At 44.9% G+C, this 25,609-nt stretch overlaps 1 protein-coding gene across 1 annotated transcript in view; it reads left to right on the top strand.

The window, feature by feature from the left end:
• Positions 1–22,934, top strand: part of RBCK1 (RANBP2-type and C3HC4-type zinc finger containing 1) — a 629,308-nt gene extending 606,374 nt beyond the window's left edge. Inside the window, exons 12-13 of the mRNA XM_069650952.1 lie at positions 22,323–22,466; positions 22,666–22,934. Of these exons, the coding sequence (XP_069507053.1) occupies positions 22,323–22,466; positions 22,666–22,746 (225 nt within the window). The 3' untranslated portion in view covers positions 22,747–22,934. The remainder of the gene's footprint in view (positions 1–22,322; positions 22,467–22,665) is intronic.
• The last annotated feature ends 2,675 nt before the right edge of the window (positions 22,935–25,609 follow it).

Genomic DNA, 25,609 nt, shown 5'->3' with positions numbered 1-25,609 from the left:
CCTCCCAGTATAATCCTTTCACTCAGCTCAGCCACACCCAACGCAGTCAACCGAACTCTCATCAATTCTCTCTCTGTAACATGTCTTTCACACCTAAACAAAAAATGTCCCACCGTTTCAGGCACCCCACACACCGCACAGTCCCTTGATTCACGCTTCCCTATTCGAAATAGACAGTCATTCAGCCCCACATGACCTATCCTCAACCGATTCAGCATCACCTCCTGCCCCCTCCTCCATTCTGAACTCCCTGCATCCACCTTCACCGACACTTTCCCACGAACACCGAACATCCACCTGCCCTTCACCCCATTCACCCACCTATCCTGCCACTCATCCAGGACCCGTATCATCATCACAGCCTTCACCTCATCCACACTCAAAGGCAACCTCACATCAATCGCTCCTCTCCTCATACCCTCACCCGCTGCCAGATCCACCAACTCATTTCCCAAAATGCCACTGTGACTGGGAACCCACGCCAACTCCAAATCCATACCCCCGCGCACACACCGATCAATCTTCATCCTAATGTCCAAAATCACATCCTTCCTATCACCATCCCCTGCCACAATCGCCTGTAATCCACTCAATGAATCTGAGAACACCACCACTTTCTCATACCCCAACTCATATCAAGAGGTCAGGCACAGCATAGTCAGGCAACAGGCAAAACTGTGACTGACAGACTTGTTAGCCAGTCACAGCTTGAGCGACTCTGTGACTGGCTGACACTTCTGCCAGTCACAGCTGCCTGCTGCCGGAAGAGCATTACCTTGGAAACTAACTACCTCTGGCAATCCCTCGCGAGGGTTACCAGAGGAAGTTAGAGGGTACCAGCCTGGGCAACCCAAATAAAAGGGTTCGCCATGGTCGCATTTCTTACCTTTGACACTGGATTCTGCGACAACCAGCGACGACGACCACCACCACCATCCGACGAGAAGGAGAAGCTACAAAATCACGGTAAGTGACTGCTGCCACTGGCTTTTACTGTTCCTTGTTGCAGTTTCAACTGGTCGAGGTTCGCACTTCAGTGTGTTCACCTCAGCCAGCTGAAAGTGCAACAAACACTTCTGTTGCTTTCACGCTCTGTATTTTTCCTTTGTTCCCTTTACTTTTCTGTCTGTCCGCGCACATTTGCTTTCATTTATTTTCCCTGATCTAAACGTTCTGCGGTTTGTTGGCATGCTTTTGTTTTAATTTATTTTCCTTGTTCAAAACTTTCTGCTGTTTGTTCCCTCGCATTGAGCAATGCGAGGGAACAAACAGCAGAAAGTTTGGAACGGAGAAAATAAATGAAAGAAAATGCATGCGAGCCTCACACGCATTTGCTTTCATTTTATTTTCCCATTGTACCATTTGTTGCGCAGAAGTCAGCAGTATGTATCCTCATGGTGGCTCTGTGAACCAGCCTAGTGCGCCCTGATATTCAGTTGTCTTTGGTCCTCTGGACCATCTTGGTTGCGTGTCCACACTTAGATAGAATTGTGAACATTAGCCTGCGTCGCAGCTAGATGGAATTGTAAATATTAGCATGTCCACACTTAGATGGAATTGTGAACATTAGCCTGAGTCGCATCTAGATGGAATTGTAAATATTAGCATGTCCACACTTAGATAGAACTATATTAGCATGTCCACACTTAGATAGAATCCTGAACATTAGCCTGAGTCGCATCTAGATGGAATTGTAAATATTAGCATGTCCACACTTAGATAGAACTGTAATATTAGCATGTCCACACTTAGATAGAATTGTGAACATTAGCCTGCATCGCAGCTAGATGAAATTGTAAATATTAGCATGTCCACACTTAGATAGAACTGTAATATTAGCATGTCCACACTTAGATAGAATTGTGAACATTAGCCTGCATCGCAGCTAGATGAAATTGTAAATATTAGCATGTCCACACTTAGATAGAATCCTGAACATTAGCCTGCGTCGCATCTAGGTGGAATTGTGAACATTGGCCTGCGTTGCATCTATGTGGAATTGTGAACATTAGCCTGCATCGCATCCTGATGGAATTGTGAGTATTGGCATGTCCACACTTAGATAGTATTGTGAACACAAGCTTGCGTTGCATCTAGATAGGACTTTGATTGAAGGAAAGCATGCCCGCGCATAGATGAAACTTGAATGTTAACATGTGCCACACTTAGAACTGTGAACACTAGCCGGCGCCGCATCTAGATAGGATTGTGAAGGCCAACAAGTGCCACACTTAGACAAAACTATGAATGCTAGCAGGCTAAAGATCAGGTAACCCACTAACCAATATAACCTCAAACTCTGCATACCTATCTCACCCAAAAACTCACACAACCATCTCTCGCACCACAAGCCGCACGCACTTCACAACACTGCAACAACACATAAGCCGGAGCAACAGCACACGCGGACTGACACTGATCCAATACCTGCACCAAAGATCAGCACCCGGTGTATACCAAGTTGAAGCTGCCAACAGAACATCACTCCTCTCACTATCCTACTCCCTCTTCACCTACTAACCCATCCCACCTTATCGTTTGCAGATCCGCCAGAGCGCCTGGGGACCAATTCCGTTGGTGACGGTGCGCGGTACAAATACCTTTAACATTTAACATGGGCAGGGCAGTTTCTAGGCAAATCGGTGCCCAGGGCAAACAATGAAAATGTGCGCCCACACCCATTGCCCTGAATCATGGAATTAGTTGTGTGTAAAACGGGGTGGCCTGCAGTATGGCGCACAAATCCCTGTTTTACACGCAAATAATTCCATGAATCAGGGCCCATGAGTTTGCAGCACACTCCTATGACGCAAATTTTGACTCTGCGCAAGCACTACCTAACATAATGCTCAAAATCAGTGTGCACAGACGCAGCACAGCAGGTAGGCTGCAGTGCAGCTGACCAAAGGTGAGGTGCCCATGTACTGGGTAATATTTATACCTGGGTGAAGGGGGTGAGTGCTGTTAACAAACAAATGCAATAAGGTATTGATGTGAAGGCTAACTGCGTCATGGAATTAAGGGAGGTGGAGGCAATGGATCATTATATGGATGTATTGTAATGTATATATTGGCAAGGAACAGAGTAAGGGCCTCTTTGACTCTTCCCCAGACCAGTTTTACCATGTCACCTTTAGGCCCCGCCCACCAGTTAGACCAAGCCCATCATGTTTTAGGCCACGCCCCCAAATGAGCCCCGCCCCCCCCTCAGTTTCTTAGCCCACTTAAAGCACTGGTGTTTAAAAAAAACTCTTGTCGAGAGCACACATGCCCATTGAGCCCGGCAGAGAGCTCTCACAAGACACAGGAACCAAGGAGAAAAAGAAAAGGGACTAAAAAAAAGAAAAGAAAAAAGATGCATCCATCTCCGAATGGCCAAATCAGAAAGAAGCCGAGGAAAGGGACAATAGAAGCAGGTAATACAAAGAAGATATACACATTGATATAAAAAGAACATAGAAATGAAAGTAGAGGGAGAAAGATAATTAATTCAAAATTGAATAGAATATACAAAAAGACAAAAAAGTCGGACTCAAAAACCAAAGGGAAACTGCATTCCACAGAGTACTGCCCTTTGACATGTCTGACTCTCGAGCACTAGGGCCCCAATGGTGGAAGTGGATCAGAAGGTGTAAGCACTACCTTTAATCTCAGCACAAACATCCTTCAGACAAGAATGCCAAAGGCTCTTCTTAAATGCAGTGGGAGAACAAATGGAAAAGCTGTTCAACATGTTTCCAGCAAACGCAGCGAAGTCTCAGGCTGGCCTGATAGAATGAGCCACATTGACGATGAACTGTACACGTGAACGCTTGAATGTTGCCGGGCCATTGAAAACAGGAGGTCAACAGAGGGCCTTAACCACTGGTACCAAACTGGATGATTCTTTTCCAACTTTCCGCCTCGTGCTCAGCGTTTCGCTTGGCCAACATTCCACCAGGACACCACTTCATACTTTCGCCATCAGTTTTCTTTTGTTTCTGACCTGTTCAGGTTTGGCTATTAGGTGCTGCTGTAAGCGCTGTGTAACAGCCAAAACTATTGTCATGGGAAATTAAGGGAAGAAAGAGATGTGCCGTGAGGAGAAACACACAACTGGTAGGTGATGTTCGGATTTTTAACCACCCGCTGATCGCACATGGCCATGGCTAGTACAATATAGCCATTCCCACGTGCATCGTGTGCCTTCCCACCCAATACACACCCCGTTGGGATTTCTTTGTGCTAACTCTGGGCTTTTAATTGAATGCTAATGTTTTCTCTAAGCAGTCTTTTGAAATGTAATGGCCTAATTGCAGCTATAAACTAAACCCTGGTGCAATAAAAATGACTTCATCAAGTGTGGCCTCAGCCACTTGATTTGTAAACAATATGTGTGCACTTGCATCTTTTCCCTACACTGCATTCCTGTTAAAAACAAGCATTGTCGAAGCCATCATTCATTACTTTTATATAGGCATTATGAGCCAATAACACTTGCTCTAGCCCTCACCGCCCTCCCAGCTGTAATGCCACAGTATAACATTCCTATGCAAACAACACATTGGGCCACATTAAAAGTGTGGCGGTTCAGAAACAAGGGTGCTGGTAAGCTTACTGGCACCCTTGTTTCCGGACTGCCACACTACGAGTCTGCCTGCCAGTGCCGCTGCGCCAGACAGATTTAACCCGGCCGGGCGCAGCGGCCCCGGCAGGCAGAGTTGCCATGGAAGCACCGGCACAGTCAGCAACGCCTCGTTTCTATATATTCTCACAACCACAGAGGAACAAGCCTAACGGTCCTACTCCAACCGCATCATGTTAAGTATACATGGAGTACCTGTAGTCACTCAGCTTCACATGGGGTCCACCAACAGCATGCCTTTGCTTGAACTGGACCCACAGAGCCACCTAAGTCACACCTAAGACAATAACGAAACTATGCATGAACAACCTCTGATGCGCACAATGCCAAACAGACATCAAACAAGTTGTAAAATGTCAAGGCTCAAAGACCACTCCCACTCTTCTTAATCTCACTTACTCGGCTGCGAGACATTAGTAACCCACAGCCTTGAATAGGTTGTCGACACACTAGACACACATCCAGCCACTACTGTGTTGCTCTGTTGACGTCCTTTTGAGACACGATGTTCATGATGGTGCTGCCATGGTCAAAAACTGAAGGACTAAGCACACACAACAAGCTATGGTCGTACTGACTACTGGCTACAAAAAGATATGCAAATATGCAGCTCTATTTCTCAAACTGTCCAACGTGTTTTGAAAGGGCAAGCGTGCCTGCTACTACAATTAATCTATGGATGAAAAATCATCCTACCACAACACTATCCTGTGTAATCTTAATGTTCAACCTGACAGAACGAGGAGCGACTGCCTGAATCATTGACGCTTTATCCAGAGTTTAGGGAAAACATGCACACAGGAAGATAGACTGTCATCCACAAATATGGGACTCAAACCATCTGAAAATGCTACCTCGAGAGACCCAGATTAATAATATAATGTGAACAATAGCATGCCGAAATTAATAACGGACAAAGCCAAACCAATAATGGCAGGCTGATTGCTTAAAGTTAAGTGTGTCAGCACACGCTTACAAGAGTAATGACCAGTCTAACTGGTCATTAAGTCCATCTATATGTGATGGCAGCTGATAGATCCACTCTTTTTCACGTCTAGCCAAGAGAGCATCAACTGAGCCACCTACCCTACTCGCCACAATCATTTCAACCACAATCCACTTAAAATCATCTGGTGTGTGGTTGTGCGCTGTTAACAATTTATTCCGAATACATGATTTGTGCTCATTGATTTGGACATGCACTGGGCGTTTAGTTTTACCAACATCATTTTTCCCCCGCACATGTGATCGTATACACCACACTTGATGTTTTACAGTTTGTAAAATTATTCAGAGGCCATTTCTTTCCTACAGCCTCAAATGTGGTTGTTTGCCTAACAGAATGGCACACTGTACAATTGGCACACATATAGTGCCCTTTTACCAATGGTAATCTAAGCATTGTGCGGATATTAGTGTTAACTCCCTCTACTTCTCTTGAGACATAAACTAGCGACTTGTGTAGGTTAACTCCCTTTTGAAAGCAAAAAGCAGTCTTGCCAAATTGGGATGTAAAACCTGCAAAATGTGCCAATTATGCACTATTAGATTCAGCAAGCAGTTGCTCAAATGGCAAGAAGTAGCCACGCAGACAAGGCGGTTAGTTTAATTGTTTTTCTTTTGGATCAAGAAGATTTTCCCTAGGGAAAAAACATGCCCAATTCATATGTAAGGGAGGCATGGTATCACAAGTAGACACAGACACAAGATTGGCAAGTTCAAAAACCTTTATTGTAACTTGAAAGGGGGGGTTTGAGAAACTCCTAACCTGCCCTATAGCTAAAGATGGGAGTAGTCTCAACCATCAAAGTAAAAAAACACAGTCCTAGTCATTTGTCAGTCAAAACAAAATGGCCTATACTAAAAAAACGATTGCCTGCTCTTACTCTACCACAATAAATGTGGATAGGGAAAGATGTATATGTAAAGGAAAAAACAGTGTTCAAAACAATATGTCAAGGTAACTGAGCAAAAATCCCTTCCCCGCATTTTAGGACGGGATAAGGTGGCACACTTGGGTCTTAAAACACACTCTGGCATGCAGCTCAGGACGTGGACCAGGGCCTTTCATGGAAAAAGTCTCTTGATCGCACAAAGTCGTTTGTTCACACAAAGTTTCTTATTCGCAGGATGCCTTGGGTTCATTCAACAAAACAAAAAGTTCCTTTCCTCCAGGATTCATTGTTCACAAAACCTCAGGCTTTATGGTCCACATAGGTCTCCCTATGTCGTGCTCGGACCTTCTGATCACACTTTCTCACAGTTTGTTAAAGGTCTCCCTTGATGGGGCTCGGACCTTCCAAATCACAATTTCTCACAGTTCGCTTGAGGTCTCCCTCGGTCGGGCTCAGACCTTCCAAATCACTTTTTCTCACAGTTCGCTTCAGGTCTCCCTCTGTCGGGCTCGGACCTTCCAAATCACAATTGCTCACAGTTCGCTTTTCTCATTGAAGACTTTCTAATGTAGATTTGATCTTCAACACATAGCGGCCTTACACGGCTTTCTTTAACCCACCGGATGTGCTGGTTTCTGTGCTTGCGTCTTTGATCTAGGAGTCAAGGTTGATGCCACAGCTGCTGCTTAACCTCATCAACTCGGCAGCTCACTCGTGAGGCCTGCTGGTATCTTTCGCACACAATGCCGGATTCACAGTTCTCTTTCATTGGGTCACTTGTGCTGCCTTCAAGATTCTTTGCGGTAACGATCTTTCGCTGGGACGCCCAAGGTCTCTGCACTCCTTGATTCTGCTTCTTGGCCTGCCGTCCTGCTCCACCTGCTTTGCTGCTGCCCCGGAAGAAATGCTCCTTCTTGCGCCTTGCCTTGCTCAGAGTGTGTCCCAGTGCTCCACCTTTTATCCATGTGGGGAACGTCAATAGCTATCAGGTGTATGCAATTGTGGTCAATTGCCTGACCGTACTAACGGGACATGTCCGATGTTTGAGTGTTAGTCTTTCTTCGCTCAGACCTCCTCTTCCTTGGCTCAGTGTTTGTGCAGGAAAGGGGAGTGGAAATTGGAAAATCGGAATATCCTAAAAAATAGGATGGGGTAAAGGTGTTGAAAAGGGAGTGGTACCACATCTCACCATTGGGTATCTCACCCCCACACCCTGAGGACCGCTCACCCAGGTGATCCTCCTGCACTGATCCACCACCAGGGTCTGGATCCAAAGGCAATGGCTGTGCCCTGGCCACCTGAGCAAGAGATCCCCGGGGACTAGACAGTGAGACACTCTCTGGTTTCTCACAGATAGAATGCTTTAGTAATGTTTTGGGATAGCCACAAGCCAACAGGTGGTTCTTCATTATATTTTCCTGATGATAAAACTCTTCGAGATTCGTGCAATTTCTTCACATGTGCAAAAACGTATTGAAAGGGATGTTTTTTTTCAAACGAATGAGGTGTTGGCTGTCATGGTGTAAACTGGTGTTCCTTTCTGTGTCTTTCCTAAACAGGGTTACTTCCAAATAGTCACCCACGACTTGAGTGAGGAAGTCCAAGAAGGAAATTATTTCTTTCTGACTAGATGTCAATGTGAATTTGAGATTTGGATTTAAGGCGTTAATCCAATCGACTAATACTGTCAGGATGAACCAAAAGAAAACATTGAAAATAACTGCCTTGTCTGCCTGACTGCTTTTTGACATTTGAACAACTCCTTGCAGAATCTAATAGTGCATAATAGACACATTTTGCAGTTTTTGGATCCCAATTTGGCAAGACAAAAAGGGAGGTAACCTACTACAGTTGATAGTTCATGCCTCATTTGAGGCTGTAGGAAAGAAATGCCCTCTCAATCGTTTTACAAACTGTAAAACTTCAAGTGTGCTGCTGTATGTGTTCACATGTGTGTGCGAAAAATATATGGGCCTGATCCACAGAGTGTTGTCCTATGGGATTGCAACATTATAAAACACTTCTATGGCCCTGTGTTGGTAAAATTAAACACCCAGTGCATGTCCGCATCAGTGAGCACAAATCGCAAATTCAGAAATAAGGTGTTAACAGCTCCTTTGGTTGCACAAGGTTGTGCCAAGTAGTGGAGGTGGATCAGTCGACGCTTTCTTGGCCAGACGTGAACAACAGTGGATCGGTCAGCTGAAATCATATCTAGATGGACTTATTGACCAGTTAGAGTGGTCATTACTCTTATAATCTGCGTGGATTTACACACTTAACTGTAAGCAATCAGCCTGGCATACTTGGTTTGGGCTTGGTGTTGTCTGTTATTAATTTCGACATGCTATTGTCTGTATTACAGTATTCAGCTGGGGCTTTCACGGCAGCATTATTTTTAGATGGTTTTGGGTCCCATATTTGTGCATGACAGTCTACCTTCCTGTACAAGTGTTTTCTGTAAACGTTGGTTACAGTGTCATTGATTCAGGCAGTTTCCCATCGTTCTGTCAGGTTAAGTATTAAGATTATACAGTGATTTTCATCCATAGATTTTTTGTAGAAGCAAGCTTCAAAACAGGTTGGACAGTTTGAGGAATAGAGCTGCATATAAGCATATTTTGTTTTGTTCTGTAGCCAGATGCATTTATCAACAGTAGTTCTTTCAATATGTCTGCCGTATTCAGGATGACCTTAGCTTGAGGTTTATGCTTAGTCCTTCTTCAGTTTGACTAGGGCAGCACTGTCCTGAACGTTCCATCTCAAATGGACATCAACTGAGCGGCACATCCCGCAGTGGCTGGATGTGCATCTAGTGTGTCGACAACCTGTTTGAGGCTGTGGGTTACTAATGTCTTGCAGTCTGGTAAGTGAGTTTAAGAAGAACGGGAGTGCCCTTTGTACCTTGATGTTTAACTACTTGTTTGCTGTCCGTGTGGCATTTTGCATTTTGGAGGTTATTCACGTGTAGTTTTGTTGTTGTCTTGGGTGTGACTTGTGTGAGTCTGTGGAGAAAGACCTGTGCAAGCAAAGTCATGCTGTTGGTGGACCCCATGTGAATCTGGTTATACTACAGGTACTCCTTATATACTTAACTTGATGCTTTTGGAGTAGGATCGTTAGGCTTGTTCCTCTGTATGTGTTAGTATATGTAGAAATGAGTGCTAATAATTGTTGAAGGAACTATTGACGTTTATTTGTTTTTGCATTTAATTTTAGAAATTGAAATCATTATTATATGATAGGTTATTTATAATGCGCTTAATACCCAGAGGATTCTAAGCGCAGACCCGGGGATCGAACCCGTGTTGCTCGGCATCGCCTTGCTTCCAAGGCAAGCACATTGCCACTGAGGTGTCCTCAGCGCAATGTGAGGATGAGAAGTAACAATACGACTCTGGATTAAATTGATTGTTGTTGTACAGCTAATTTTGCATATATGTAGTCAAATCTTTGCATATCATAGTTCAGGGTTTAATTATTTGTCCTTTTGTTGTTTGTAGTCGTTAATTGTGGCCCTGTGCAAGACAAGTCCACTTCATTGATTTTTAGTGTGCTTACTATTGGAGCTGTGAGGAATGGAGTGATATACAATATCTTCCCCTGTGGTTAAGCCCTGTTGCACTATAAGAACTACACTATTGTTCACTACTAGTTGGCCTTTGATTTTAGGTTGTAACTGTGGCTAGGTGTGCGTGCCATCTGAGTAATTGTGCCCCTATGCTTGCCATACACTGTATTAGCACATGCACGTTTCTGACTGTTAGCAGCACGTTTGCACTTTGGATCTGTTGGTACATAACATGCTTTTAGAATAAGTGTGATGCAAGATACGATTTTTTTTGTTGTTTTGTATGTACGTCATTAAAATGTATTTTACAATTTGTGTATGAGTAAAAATATTTCTGTCACCATGTGGAGGAATGGTTTTCGATTAAAAGTTGAGAGATGTTGTCCCTGCAATAGGTGAATTAGTGTTTTCTTGTATACTAGCTGTTCCTGGCATGACATACGCCGTTTCTAGCATACCATAAGATCATTATTGGTCGATAATTCATAGGGTCACTTCTGTCCCCCGTCTTAAATATCGGAATTACCACTGATCGCTTCCAGGAACGGGGCAGGTTCTATGTGACTTGTTAATGGTAATTGAAAAAGCTAAACGTATCAGATGGAATGAGAGATATGTGCGGTATGAGAACAGTATCTAAGTTCCATCGATCACACGGGCCTCCATGCTGTGTCTTTGTAGACCTGTAATTGTCAACCTTGTTCCATTGCAGAGTCCCCATGATGACATAAGATTGCGTAGTAGCATAATTACAGACAATACTTTCAGTTTTAGCCTGTGAGGAGGCATTCGTCCTACAGTGATTTGCTCTTTAGAGACTGAAACGTTAAGCCGGTAATTAACTGTTCATTGACACTGGAACCGTCATGCCCTGTGTGAAGAGAAGTGGGGGTGGAAAGAAGTAACTTCCAAATGTTTGCGATAGTGGAAGGTGACCGCGTAGCACCATGCTCGTTCTGTTTGTTAATATGGTAGCTTATTTTGAAGTGGGTGCACTTTGCCATTTGGACAGAGGGCAACCTAACACTGATCAACTGCATCAGCTGAGTACGGGAACATAGCGTTTAATATATAGAGATTGCTCATTTATATAATGTATCCATTGGCTCTACTTACGAAGAAAATGGGCCTCATTAGGAGTCTGCCGGTAACCCTCCGGTGATACCGGCGGGTTACCAGCAGAATCACATTACCGTTACCAGCGCCTGATATCCCGGTGTTATCCTGGCAGTAAGTTCCCATTCCATTGAGTCTCATAGGACTCCATGGGATGGGAACCACTGAAGCACTGGCACTGTTGTTAATGGTGATTTTTCTGCTGGTAGGGGTTTAAACTCACAGTAGGTCAGGCCTGCTGGTAGTTCACTTCCCCTACCAGCAGATTCGGCAAAGCTGGTCCAGGAAAAATGCTGGAGCCGATAGTACCCGACGTTTTACCGGCATTTTTCCCGGACTGGCTTACACGTAATGACACCCAATGTGTTGTTTGTATAGATTTGTCCTGGTTTTAGTAGTTGTTCAGGACACCTGCTGTATTCTAGTAGAATACAACATTCCAGCTTTTATAATAATAATCTTTTGATGGGAAAACTGCACACTAGGAAAGAGGCTCTTGAGAGAACTTGTCCCATTGCCCAACATCCTCCTGATACCACCAACAGAGGCCAGAGTAGGTGGACAAGTGGCTCAGATAGAACGTGGAAGGGTTTAGACATTTGAACAACTTATTCTGATTGCTGGCGGGCAACAAGGGACATTGGAAAAACCACAAGAGATCAAGCAAATGGAAAAAGCAAATGGTGAACCTGCTACATATGTGGCCTCCTGATCCCACGCGAAGTGACATGTATCGCAGTGGGACACAGGTGCTGAAATTGGGGCAGATAACCACTTCACCAATGTCTGCAAATCAACATACAGGAAGGTAGAGGGCAGCAAGAACACAGATATCCCAAAAAGAAGACCGGGAAAAGGGACAGACAGATTTTGAAACGGCCTGAAGAGCTGATGAATAAGTCTACCTGAGGTAAGGAAGAGGAAGCAGAAAAATACTTGATTTCTTAAATTTGTAGTTGATAATGGTGCAACTATGAATATGTGCGTCCAGAGTATGAAACAAGAAACCATCCCCCATGCCACCCAATGTACAAGTCTGTGTATTGCAGTAATTGTATGGCACTCCAACAAGTAATTGAAAAATGTAGGCATATTTACTACAACCATACTCTACAACTCAGTGACAATAGTTGGAGTAATACATGTGCCTCGAGGTTAGGTGGAAGAAAAAATAGCAACACTCATAATAGGGACAGCAGGACTGAACTTCAACATGACAATGTTGCCTGTCTCTTTAAATTGTATCCAACATTACAGATATCAAAGGAAGAGATAATGGTGTTTATGCTAATTCTGTTTAAGGCTCTGTAGTCAAAACAAGTCCATACAAGACCAGTCTGTTTTAAGACACAAATAACAGTGGAGAAGCTGGTGGTGGTTGTGAGTGATGAATAATGCCCTTAGCAAAAGTATCCCTCATATATTCTCCTTAAGACATTAATTCTCTTTTTTGTGACAGTGTACATGTAACTGCATGGTATGGGAGCCCTCCCCTCTAAATCTGTTTTGCAATCAGAGGGCTGATGGGACGGGAGCTCCCCAGCCTCAGTCTCAAACACGTCCCAAAAATCCTGGTAACAATCTGGCAACTCACCAACAGGAGCACAGATAAAATGTTTGGTCCACCCTTCCCCCGAACAAACTCCAACCTTGCCCCTGGTTGCTACCATCCTGCTAAAGAAAACTCCCCTCCGCCAACAATTCTCAGAACAGAAGGCTGAACTAAAATGTATTGATCTCTTCTCCCAATCAATACTGTGGTTATGCAAGGTTAACCAGGGCAGCCCTAAATCGGCAGTAATTGGGGGGCAGGGGGTGGAGTCGATCAGCTGAAATACCCCCCCATGCCCAAATTCTATCTCCAACACCAACAAAAGTGTCTCATGTGTAATGAGTTCCAAATAGAGTTGTAAACTATCGATAGCCTTGTTCTACTCTTGCCTTCTGAAAGGAATTCCCAAGGACCAGGCCAAACCTCAATTCATAACATTTCTAGTGGCCCCTGAATCAATTGCTACTGGACCACTTCCCTTACGAGTTCCCTCCACAAACAAGGATATGTTTACTGTGATGTGAGGTAATGCAGATTGAAGGGTTTTAGCAACCTGCTAGGATCTGGAGGCTGGAGACTACAATATAGGGGCCTTCTGGGCAATGGTTGAGGAAATGCCCCTTCTTGCTGCAGTACAAACACAAGTTATACTTGAGTTGCTTCTTGCTTTCCTCATTGGTCAAAGGACCTCTAACTTTAACTTTAGATTCTGCTCCCACCGGTGGTGGTCAGAACTGCACCCTCCTACCAAATCCGTCTGCCCCCAGGCTTCTCTCCCTTAGGAGCTAACATAAAATATGGGTAACCCCTTGTGTGACCAAAGGAACGTTCTCGGACAAAAATCCATTTGCATGACCAAATGTATTAATTCCTCATAGGAGGTTTGTTTGTCCACTGCAACCACCAAAGAATCCCTCAACTCCTTCTGCAGGCCCCTATGGAACAACAACGCCCTCTTTTCCTCTGGCCAGCCACTCTTTAGGATCAGGGTATTAAACTGCAATTACTCCTTAGTGATTGGCGGACTGGTTTAAGCCAGGCCCTGTGTGTATGGGGCATCTAGCAGATGCCCTATTATTACTCTCAATTTGGTCTGATTATCAGGAGTGCAGCAGGTTAACTTTGCTCATGGATGATTGTCACCTTGAAGAGGCTGTTGCTGCATTTTCTAGGACCAGATCGGCTCATACTTGCTGGACACTGTCCTGGGTATAGCTCAGGTTCGGATTTTGTTGCCTGGATCAGGCTTCTTGTGCTTGGACAGGTTTCTGGGCCTTTTGCTACAGCTTCTGGTTTTTACCATATGGGGCTTCTGCTTTGGTGTTGGGACCCCAATACCCCATCTCATCTGCTTGTTTAGGCCATTCTGGGTCGCCTCTACCTTAGTTTTCCTTGTGGGACATTGTTCTGCTATCGGGATGCCTTCTTTTGTCCTTCAAACTGCAGAACCTGTCTGACCCGGTTCTTTTCTTATGTCCTCCCAGAGCCAAATCTGATGTTCCTTTAACTTCTGGTTGGTGGAGTCTACTCAAGGAATTTTCTTTGTTTTTGGCTGTCAGGGTCATTGCTGGTTCTGGTTTCAAGTCCCTGGGTGATTGGATTCCTGAAATCGCCCTGCAACAGAAGAACTGTACTCACTGGGTTGTTTCAACTTCCTGGATGAAACCTTTTGGGAACAACGACCATGTGTACTTACTTCTGGGCCCAGGTATAGTGGGTTATTCTTAATAGTTACCCTCAGTGGTCCCCGTGTTCAAAGATATTTGCAGGTGTACTTCAACCTCGTTTTCCCATGTGTTTGCATTGGGCCTGAATCCTGCTAGCATCTATCTCTTCCTGGGGCTGAAGGGGGTTGAACCATGCTGTGGGCCACTTCAAGTGGGTCTTCTATGGTGTCCCATGGGTTTGTTTTTTCTGCCATCGCTGCATCTAATGCATAGAAGTAGGACTTACCTGGCTTTTCCCCACAACTGTAGATCTGGCTACTGACTGTCCTGTATTTTCTCTGGCACTCAGAACACTTTCCTGAAACTCTTCTTAAATTGACTTTTTCAAGTACTTTCCTGGCTATTTACATTTTTGCTGGGTCCCCTTCGAGACCCTAGAGATTTAGGTGCATTGGCCCTCATTACAAGTCAGGCGTTAAGGGTTTAACGGCGCCGTCGGCGCCGTTAACCCTTAACGCCTGATTCACACTTTAATGCCTGCTTTTTGCAGGCGTTAAAGTCCAAGGCGCTAAGCGACCTTGGTGCTAATTACGGCACCGTAATTTACGGTGCCGTAATTAGCGCCTTCCCCATCCCCATTATGCCCTATGGGGCAAAAATGGGGAAGGGCAAATGGTGAATGGGGAATTACCTCCCCACTCACCTTGGAATGGGGCGGTAATTCCGCCATCCACCATGGCGGAATCCGGCATGGACCATGGTGCTAATAGCACCATGGTCCCCCGCCTGAGTTGTAATGAGGGCCATTGACTGGAATTTTAGCTCATGCTCCTGATTTTATCTGTATGTTTTAAAGTCCTGCCTTACCCTCCTTCTTATGAAATTGCCTTGTTTCCCTTATGGCTACTGTTGTATCACTGTCTCTTCTAGGAATATAACAAGTCCTTGGCCCTCATTACAACACCAGCGCTAAACCATGGAGCTATTATCAGCATGGTTGGTGCCGGTGTTGTAACGAGTCCGCCATGGTGAAATGGGGAAATACCGTCCCATTCCAAGGTTGCCGGGGCGGTATTTCCCCATTTCACCATGGCCCTTCCCCATTCCCATTTTTGCCCCATAGGGCTCAATGGGAATGGGGAAGGCGGCAATTACGGTACCGCAAATTGCGGTACCGTAATTGACTGCGAGGTCCCTTTGCGGGTACCTACTTTTAACGGCTGGTCCAGACCAGCCGTTCGGTCGAGTCCCACAAAGGGACCTCGTAGTAAGGCGCTAAGTGGTTAACGGCGCCGCAGCCTTTTATGTCGCTGTTAACCACTTAGCGCCTGGGTCGTAATGAGGCCCCTTGTGACTAGTACTGCAAGTCGTACCTATTCCTGTGTGTTGGTGCCCTTTTCGGTATGGGTGCTGAAATCTTGCTTTCCTCCCTCTAAGTATATATACATTTAATGTACAGTGTGCATCTTAGGTTCTGATAATGGGCCTCATTACGACTCAGGCGGTAAGGGGTTTACGGCGGCGTAAACAGCGCCGTCCCTTACCGCCTGAGTACGAGGTCCCTTAGCGCCATGGCGGATTTAACACCTGCTTTTAGCAGGTGTTAAAATCCATGGCGCTAAGGGACCATGGAGTTAATTACGCCACCGTAATTTACGGTGGCGTAATTAACGCCTTCCCCACTCCCATTATGCCCTATGGGGCAAAAATGGGAATGGGGAAGGGTAAATGGGGATTGGGGACTTACCGCCCCGCTGACCTCGGAATAGGGCGGTAAGTCCGCCAACCACCATGGCGTAAACGTACTTTACGCCATGGTGGTAAAGTCACGGCCCAGGCGGTAACTTACCGCCTGGGTCGTAATGAGGCCCAATGTCTGTGAATACAATGTTTTGCATTGTCTCGAGTTCCCATCGACTCTACATCCTCCTTAGATTATATGTGCAGTCCCTATCACCAGATAGTGTATTCACATGTTAGTGAGTGTGGATTAAGTCGTAACTGACCACTGCTGTTTTTTATACATCCGCTGATTCCATCTTATGCTATGTGTAACGAAAGTATTTATTTTGACCCGATAGAGTATATGTGCGATAGTTTATATATATTTTCTGTATAACCTTGTGGGGTGGTTTCTTTGTTTAACTGTACAGGCTAACAGACCTTCCTTACCAGCCCTCCTCCCTCCAAGTTAAGCCTGATCGCTCTACCATAGCTACCACTTTATAGGGGTTTCAGCTCCACTTGGTGTTGTTTCACCATTGGGTCAGATAATCACACATTTCCTACCAGAGTTTTCTGTAAAAATCTCTCTTAAGCTCTGACAAGTTTGGAGTCAGAGCTGCAGGTGGAAGGATGGGCTTCTTGAGGCTGGAAGGATGCTGCATGTGAGCTTGTCGACCAGGAGATCCAGGAACGTGTTTGAAGGAAAAATGTCCAGGAGCATTTCTGAATGTGGCCAGCAAGACATTGAGACACCTGCTGTTTCCACACACAAACAAAAATGGACATTGGTGAGTGGGTTGAGTCCATTAAGAGTGGATGAGGAAGGCCACATATTGTTCTACTAGATCCAAAGGTTCAGGTAGCTGCTGCTGAATCGTGTGCTGGGGACACTTAAAGTTTAGCAAAATCATGTTCTGTAACATGGGCCTGGGGGGGAAACAGCATCAAGGCTGTCAAAAAGAAAAGAAGTAGAGTGTGGACAGGGGAGGTTTTTGTCCTCTGTAGGATATCCCCATCTGATCAGGAATCGCGATCCATGCATTGTCTGGGCATTCTGGATTGGCCCAAAAAACTCCTCCGGTGGCAGGATACAAGCGCAACTAACCATGGAGGAGGAATTGAGATTCTTGGACTGTTTCAGAGATGAGGACTTCCATGCCAGAGAGCCAGGTCTGGAGCCCTACACTGCTTGGAATGGTGCTTCCTCGTCTAGCTACTCTGGTGTATGTCAGGGGCCATAGACAGAAAGGATGGCACTGTCACAGACTGCACCCAAGGGATCTTGCCAGTGGTCGAAGTGGACAGGAGCGGTGCTCTTCTACTTTATAAAATTAAGTTTTACTCTTTCCTATACTTTTATTTTAAAAATTATGTTTTCGTTTTAAAATAAGCATAGGAAGAAGTTGAAACTTGCACTTCAGTGCACTGCACTGAATGCTCCCTTAAACAGCAGATGTGTTTATTTAGGGGTTTGTATGGCGCGTGGGAGGGGCCGTGGCAATGGGGTTTGTGGGGTGCGGGGACAGGCCAGCAGGGAACATAGTTCCACTACTTCTTTTCGTACACTTCGACCACTGGATCTTGCATGATGCTAGACAGAGCCTCTAGTAGCAAATCACCGGGTTTATGGAAGGAGGAATGCTAGGCTTAAGGATGGACCACTGCTACCACACCTGCTGGTTTCGGAAGATTCAGATGGAGCCAAATCCAACTCCAGGGCTGGCATGGCTTGTGCGGTACTGAGATCTTGGTGTTCTTCTTCAGTACCTTCTCTGGGTGGAAAAAGGGCCATTACGGTGCAGTTCTCGCAGTCTGCTAGTGTGTCTTCACTGTTTGGTGTGAGAAGGCGGAGTAAGGAGGTAACAGAACTGCGTTATAATCATTGAATCCAAGGCGCTAGCATAGCGCTAGCAGTAGTGGTGCAGTTCTCACAGTTCTCGATGAGCTGGGCTCTCTGCATTTTGATCAAGCTGTAGGGATGCACTGACCCACCCCCGGTGTTCAGGTTTTCATAATAGTGAGAGTTGCAGCAGCAGAAAATAAAACATTTCCTAGTGGATAGCTGGAACAGGAAAAGGCGCAACATTGTTTCGTCTCTTCGCGCATGTTGCTGCATTTGAAGACATTTTCTTTGAAGAAGATCACATGAGACACGCCGAGTTTCTCGAAGCAAACACGTTTGCAGAAAAAACAGAACTGAGGCTACAGGCGCCTTGTGTCCTATTTATAACATCTGGTGACGTCACCCTCGACAGAGGCCTTCGAGGGACATCGACCCAACGCTACCAACGCAGGACACCCCCTGCCGAACAAATTTCCGAAGCAGCACAGCTGTGGACATTACATGTCAAAGATGTGGAATACGTTGGAGGAACATCCAGTCGAAAGAACGTTACCAGTTGGTAAGTAACTTGTTCTTTCTGTTAGATCATTCGGAAACTTCAAGGCCTAAGAATGACTACTGTATTCCCTTGTTCCCTTCCCACCTTGAAGCATTCCACCTGTGTATAAGCGCTGTATAAATAAACAATTACAAATACAAAAAGATACTGAGATTGAGAGGGGAGTGAGATTTAAATGAGCTTTGATCTTTGGCTTTGTTGCCCCTTATCTTGAGACTTGGCGTGACAGCTATCCCACGTGCTTTCTAGACTTTAGCCAGGCGAGGTGCCATGGCTACGTCTCACTATAATCTATGCAGTGCTCCCCCCTAAGTACAACCAACTCAGAGGGGGCCACACATGACTTGGTGATGCAGGAGGAGATAGTTGACAGTGCCATTTGGGCGGAGACCATGTCCTCGGAAGCTGAAGAGTCAAATCTAGTTTATAAGCCCAAATCAGCTCTTAAAAACAAACAAGGAAATAACATGGACTTCTGCATGCCCACCGAGATCATGCACATATAGAAACCACCTATAACCAAAGAGAGTGTATCTAATGCCTTATATGTGTATTTATCTGACTCTATAGTTCTGGATGCATCTTTTCTTCGCCTCTGTCAGGAAATGTGAAAGAATCCTCTGGGATGTGATATTGGTAATAGAGGTACCTCACAGGGGACATCTAAAATGCAGAGTGGTCTGAATAATAAGGCTATAAACTTTGAGTTAGAAGAAAGAGATATTTTCATAACTCTGTCAGCCGGTAGAGCTTCAAAAAACCTGGATACTTTCTCTAATGCTAACACCTTGGAGTCCTCATGGGTTGCAGCACTTCACTTGGTACTGGAATCTATTGTCAGACTGAATAACAATATCAAAGAGTCGTTTGGCAATAACTCTCCTAAAAAGAATCTGGGAGCGGATGGAGCAACACAAATCTGCTAACACTTTCAAAGATCCAGGAAAGGGGTTTTGTCTGAGTTACCACACCATATATCACAGGCTATCTCAAGGACAGCATTAGACCCAGAGGATATTGAATTCTTAATAATGAAAAGCAAGGGTTCCAGGGCCCCCAGGTTAGAGAATCTTGCCCCTATTACCTTAAAGCAAGATCCGGTCCTTTGGGCGCCTATTCTGGCTGATCTGTTCAGAGAAATCCTTGCAACAGGATTAATTCCCCCTTCATGGAGAGTAGCATACATTCAAACGATATATATATTTTTTAAAAGGTTGATATGTCTAATCGAGGGCGATATGTCTAATCCGTCCAACTGAATGGCCCCATCGGAGACTGGTTTTGGCTTCTGGAGGCCATATAAGAATCTAAAGCCCTCAGGAACTCAACATAATCTTTTATCGACAGCCATTGAAAGTTGAATCCTGAACTGTTGCAGATTTAACAATTTACATGAATTACATGATCTAGAATATACATTGGGCCTCATTACGAGGCTGGCGGCGGCCATGCCAGTACTACAGGCACGGCTGCCGCCGGTATTGATTTTTTTTCGGCGCCCAGAAAAGGGCAATTACTGGGTCATTATGACCTTGCTGGCCCCGGTAATTGCCCTTAGCTGGGCGCCTGTAAAAATGATTCCCCATTCCCACTGAGCCCCATAGGACTCAATGGGAATGGTGCGGGTGGTAGCAACAGTACCGTTATTAATGGTACCGTTGCTACCATCAAGTTCTGCTCGTGGGTGCCGTTACGGCCACCAGGTCAAACCTGGTGGCTGCAAGGGCACCCGCGAGCAGAACTCCTAGTATGGTGCTACGGAAGCAATGGTGTGGGTAGTGATACCGGCGCCGTTGTTGCCTTACAGCCATACTCTTAATCAGGCTCATCATGTGGTTATTACATTTACATGTTCCAGGAAACAATGGTTTCTCTACCTGTTTTTGTCAATGGTTTCCAGGGTTTTTCCTCAATCAGCCACAACATCTGAGCTAGGACGAACCAGTGGGGGCCTGCCAATATTTATAGGCTTCAGTCTTGAGGCCTCCTTGTTTAGTGATGTTTTTCAGGATCCTGGCTATTGGGGTTAACATTATTAAGATCAATATGGAAATCCTTCTGTTGAATTTATACTGGAACCCGGCTAAAGTGTCATTAAACAAAAGAAGAATTGTCATCCATATTGATTTGTTGGTTGGGATGCCCCCAATGTTCTAGCAGGGGGAATTTTAACGCTGAGTGTGCAATTGAAATCTATAAAACTAAAGCACCTAGATTTTAAAAGTCCAAAAGGGAGTCAGAGCAAAGGGGAGAAGCTTGGTGTACATTTTCCTCAATTTGGGATCTCTTTCTAGTGATGCGTAAGAGGGAAGAGCGAGGAATCCCTCACTACACTTGGCCAAGGGGCACAACATCCTCGTAGATGGATCATATTTTTGTATCTTCTTCCCATGCCTCTTATTGCTCGGCACTATCTATTCTTATTGAACATTCCAATGATCATTGAGCTAGCTCAATTATATTTACTTTTGAATAAATAAATAAAGAAAGACATGTGTGGTTGGCTTCCCTTTCTGGATATATGCAATAAAGGGACCAGGGTGAGATGGAATACCTCTCTACTGAATTTATTTACTCATTATAAGTGAGGATACCTGGATTACATCCTATGTGAACACTTTCAAAGATCCAGGAAAGGGGGTGTTGCCCGGGTTACCACACAATATATCACAGGCTATCCCAGGGACAGCATTTGACTCAGAAGATATTGAATTCTTAATAAAGAAAAACAAGGGATCCAGGGCCCCCAGTCTGGACAATCTTACCCCTATCATCTTAAAGCAAGATCTGGTCCTTTGTTACCTCTGAAAAATGCTCTGTCATGCATATGTACTGTTGTATGCCTCTGTAAAGCGCTCCTTTGCTTCTCGAAGTTAGGTCTGCGCTCAATAAATATAGTAATAATAATTATGTGAATGTTGTTTGACCATAAAGCCATTTGTAGAACATATTTACCCAGAAGCCTGACCTTATGGTACTACTTTGGCGCATGGAGGACATTGATGGAATCTTATTTACAATATGGTATACAGGATGGTTACTATTTCGGGAACTCTTGCGGCTGTGGTTAGGTCGGGCAAGTCATTGTGTTCCCGTATGGGTGACTGTGTTCAACATACAAAAAGCAAGAGTTTGAATAGGTGAGTAAATGGGTTGGAACTATGGCAGGAGGCTTGAAAGGACGTGAATTATTCGAATTTGAGGTGTATGGGGGTGTGAGCGTGGGATGCACTATTTAGAAAAAGAACAGAAACATGGTTTGTTTTGTAACTTAGGCAAGCTGTTTTCCATCAAACCCATTACTTGCTTTATCTTCAAACAGGATTCAAATGCAATGTGAGTTTAATATGTGTCATCGCTTTACCGACAGATGAATTTATTTTAACTATCAGGTTGAAATGTGCACTGGACGATCATTGAAGAAACTATCTTTTTGCAGAAAAGTATTAGGCGAAGGCGTTTCATTAAGCGTTTCATTAAAATGGGATGTAGAAATACAACTGTTTGTGTCTGGATCTAGTGTGTTCTTTCATCGCTCCCCATGTTGACACACATATTTAGTTGGTGCGGACTAACTGGAGTGATCGGAATACTTTTGTTTGAACCTCTGTTTGTCTTTCATGTACCTGTTGTCTCTTGCATGGAACTTCACATCAATATGTCTCTTGGTCTTAACTCTTAAGACACATCAGACCTGATGCTGTTGTTGGCGTGGATGTGCACCTTACGCCTTTCTGTAACTTCGTGCCTGCTCTCATGGTTCTTTACAGACGATGGTACAGCAGGGAATTGCCATGCTCTGCCCCCAGTGCAAAATCATCATCCAGAAAAAAGACGGCTGTGATTGGATCAAATGTGCTGTGTGTCACACTGAGCTCTGCTGGGTGACAAAGGGGCCTCGCTGGGGACCAATGGTGAGTATCAGGAAGGGTCAGACATGTCAGACACTGAAGCTGTGAAGAATGTCTGTTTTCTTGAGCCATTCAGAGAAGTGTACAAGAGGCCCGAAGGCCAAGGGAAGAGAGTCTGGGAAGATGCTGATAAGAGGATTGTTAGAAGATAGACTACACACCATGGCTGATTAGTCAACAGCTGTTCTGCTTTCTCTTACAGGGCTCCGGTGATACATCTGGGGGCTGCAAGTGCAGAGTCACAGGTGCTCCCTGCCACCCAAACTGCCAGAATTGCCACTGATGACCACAGCAGCAGCCTGCAGAGATTCTTGTCCAACACTGGTGCTAAAGCAGAACCCAACAGACAGCCGTCCACAGCTTGACCTGGAGTTTTGCATGTTTCTCTTAAATGATCCTAGATGAAGAACCAATCAGTTGTTCTATTCATACACAGGAAATGCGACTTTTATAAATGTTATTAAGATTGTATACCGCCTGCAGTTATATTACTTCCTGCATGTATTGAACCATTTGGACAAATTCAGAGCTTAAAAAGCCATGTGTGACTAATGCAAGTGCATGAACAATGCACCCCACTGCAGAAACCAGGGGCAGTGAAGACAGGGGGCACCGTATTGTGTTTCTAGCTCCACTGTAGGGACAAGAAGTGATCATTACTGTTCTGTCTCCACAGCCACTTTTGTTCCTGCCTCTGCTGTAAGAGTAGGACATGGTGTGTGCGCTACCGAGAAAACGCTGTGTGCATTTCTGCATCTTGTCAAGGCAGGCAGTGTCATGTATGTTTGGCTTTGTTGCAAGGAAGGGGGTGAAGAGCACCTTTTACTACCATAACAGGACACAGGCAATGGAGTTCTACCTCCACCCAGACACGGGAGTGCAGTGTGTTTTTTTCCGGGGTCTAGAGGCTTGGCCTGATGACACTGTGTGTGTATATATATTTAAGGTGACCATGTGATTTTTGCCCCCAGCTTCACTCCTGGCATGTGACTGATCAGGAAGCGTCCAATATTTTGCAACATTGACTGATTTTTCAGGGTCCACTTTCCGTTTGGCATATTGGAGAAGGGCTTACCCATTCAAAGCTATTGATGACTGTGCTGGCCGTTGCAATCAGCTCGGTGTGGACTGTTACTGGTTGTTCCATATCACAGGATTCCAGGAAAATCGCTGCGAGGAAGGAAACGTTTCTTGCCTGGATTTGCATTACTCGGGGGCATCAGCATTGCATTCATAAGTGCAACAGGTGCACAGGGAATCAAGAAAGCATTAATTATGTATTTCCAACTGAATTCTTTAAAACATATATGTAAATGCAGTAAATGAGGTGCTGTCCTTTTTAGCACGAGTCCTGCAGCTCCCACTATGCTCTGCACCCGCGGGGCACCTCTATCTGAAGAGCAATGGGAGATAATAGTCATTGTGTATAGGTGCATTATAAATACCCAATAAATACATGTCTCCACTGCAATTGAGGATTGGTGTGCAGGTTATGCATCGGAGAACTAGTCACTTTTCCTCCCCCCTCATAATATGGGACTGGTAGGCTACAGGCTACAGTCGCAAGCAGAACACCAGTAAAGGGCGTAACGCTGAAAAGCATAGGTGCATGTCTTTAGGCCCTACAACCATGGAGCAAAAGGCAAGGGCTCCCTTAGCCCCAAAGGGGTTTCGTACGGTTCCATTTGATTTTTTACTCGAAGTTGCCCTTTGATTTGTGAGACTCGGGTCTTGGACTTTTGCTCAAGGCCGAGCATCCCGGCAGCGTCTCAGCAAAGCGGTGCCCGAGCACAGCATACCCAAGACTTCAGTTCAGTAGATGAGTGCCAGGGATGGAGCAAGTCATTATTATAGCATCAGGTAGGAATGGTGCTTGTGCTTTTTTCTAAAAATGTTGGGGGCAACTGAACCTCTATTTGGGAAACAAGCTTAATGTTGCATTACCAGACCAACTCTCCAGCATCTGTCAATAGTTCAGAGATGTCAATTATTACAATGATTCTGCAAACATATGCAGCCCTCAACCGTTTGCTCGTGAACTAGCTGTCATGCGTGTGGCACGCAACTTTGCTGCAAATAGAATGAGTATCTCCCTGAATGTGATGCTTTACGTGCAAGTGTCAAGGCGGCTAGAATGTCATATGTTGCGCTACACGAGACCAAAGTAGAGAATCCGGTAACAGGAAATGTATTTGTCCTAACAGCATGCACTATCCTCTTTTTTCATCCACCCTATCTGGCTGCCGGTCCACATCTCTGCTCCTTCATTCCCAAGGGCACTATTGAGAAGACAGCCCATCTCTGCCATCAATATTTAATATCTAAAAAGAAAGATTATTTTCTGTATTAAACATGCAATCCATTTAGTATATGTGTGGCATTGTAAGTCAATGGGCCTCATTACGGGTCCGGCGGTAACCGTGCCGGTAAAACCTGCAGGTTCCCGCCGGACCCGTAAACAGTTACCAGCGCCTGGCTTGCCGGTAACACTGGGGTATTACAATCCCGGCGGCCGGAAAAGTCAGGCACCGGTAATTTGTTGTTCGCCATTCCCATAGAGTGCCATAGGACTCTATGGGAATGGGGACCACGTAAACACTGGCACTGGTAACAACGGTGCTGGTGCTTCCGTGAAAGTCTGTGGGTGGGGGCCGGTCCGCCCAGTAAATCAGACCAGTAGGGAACATTTACAGAGCCCCTATGTGGTTTACTAGTGCCAAAACATGGTAACGTTGGGGCAGGTCTCTGTGAATAGTGTCCACAGGGATGTTTCTAGACGCTATAGCACTCTGGGTAAACACTTGAATGTGCCTCCAAATTACAAACCCTTCCCAACATTATAAAATCATTTCAATGTAAAGTAAAGTTAGGTTTTTCTGTTAACTTCATAATTAAAGTACTTAAAAGCAGTACACATGTATATGTTCATTGTCAAGAGTACAGTCTCTGAGATGTTCCGCTGTGAACCTTAGGGAATGGAATCTGTGGGATGTTTGCAAACTTCACACATACTGTAATTGTAAAGTCAACTAGAAAACCAAAGCGAGTGTAGCGGTTCATATGGTGGTCCAGGGTAGTAAAGTTGCAGTTAACATATTAAATCTGCCTCTGCAGATAGGTTTGGAATACATTCATTTTCCACTCCA

Source organism: Ambystoma mexicanum, chromosome 3p (assembly GCF_040938575.1).
Source record: "Ambystoma mexicanum isolate Mex_15411 chromosome 3p, UKY_AmexF1_1, whole genome shotgun sequence".
Lineage (NCBI taxonomy): Eukaryota > Metazoa > Chordata > Amphibia > Caudata > Ambystomatidae > Ambystoma > Ambystoma mexicanum.
Note: the sequence above shows the minus strand (reverse complement) of the source record. Positions and strands in the feature narration are given on the sequence as shown.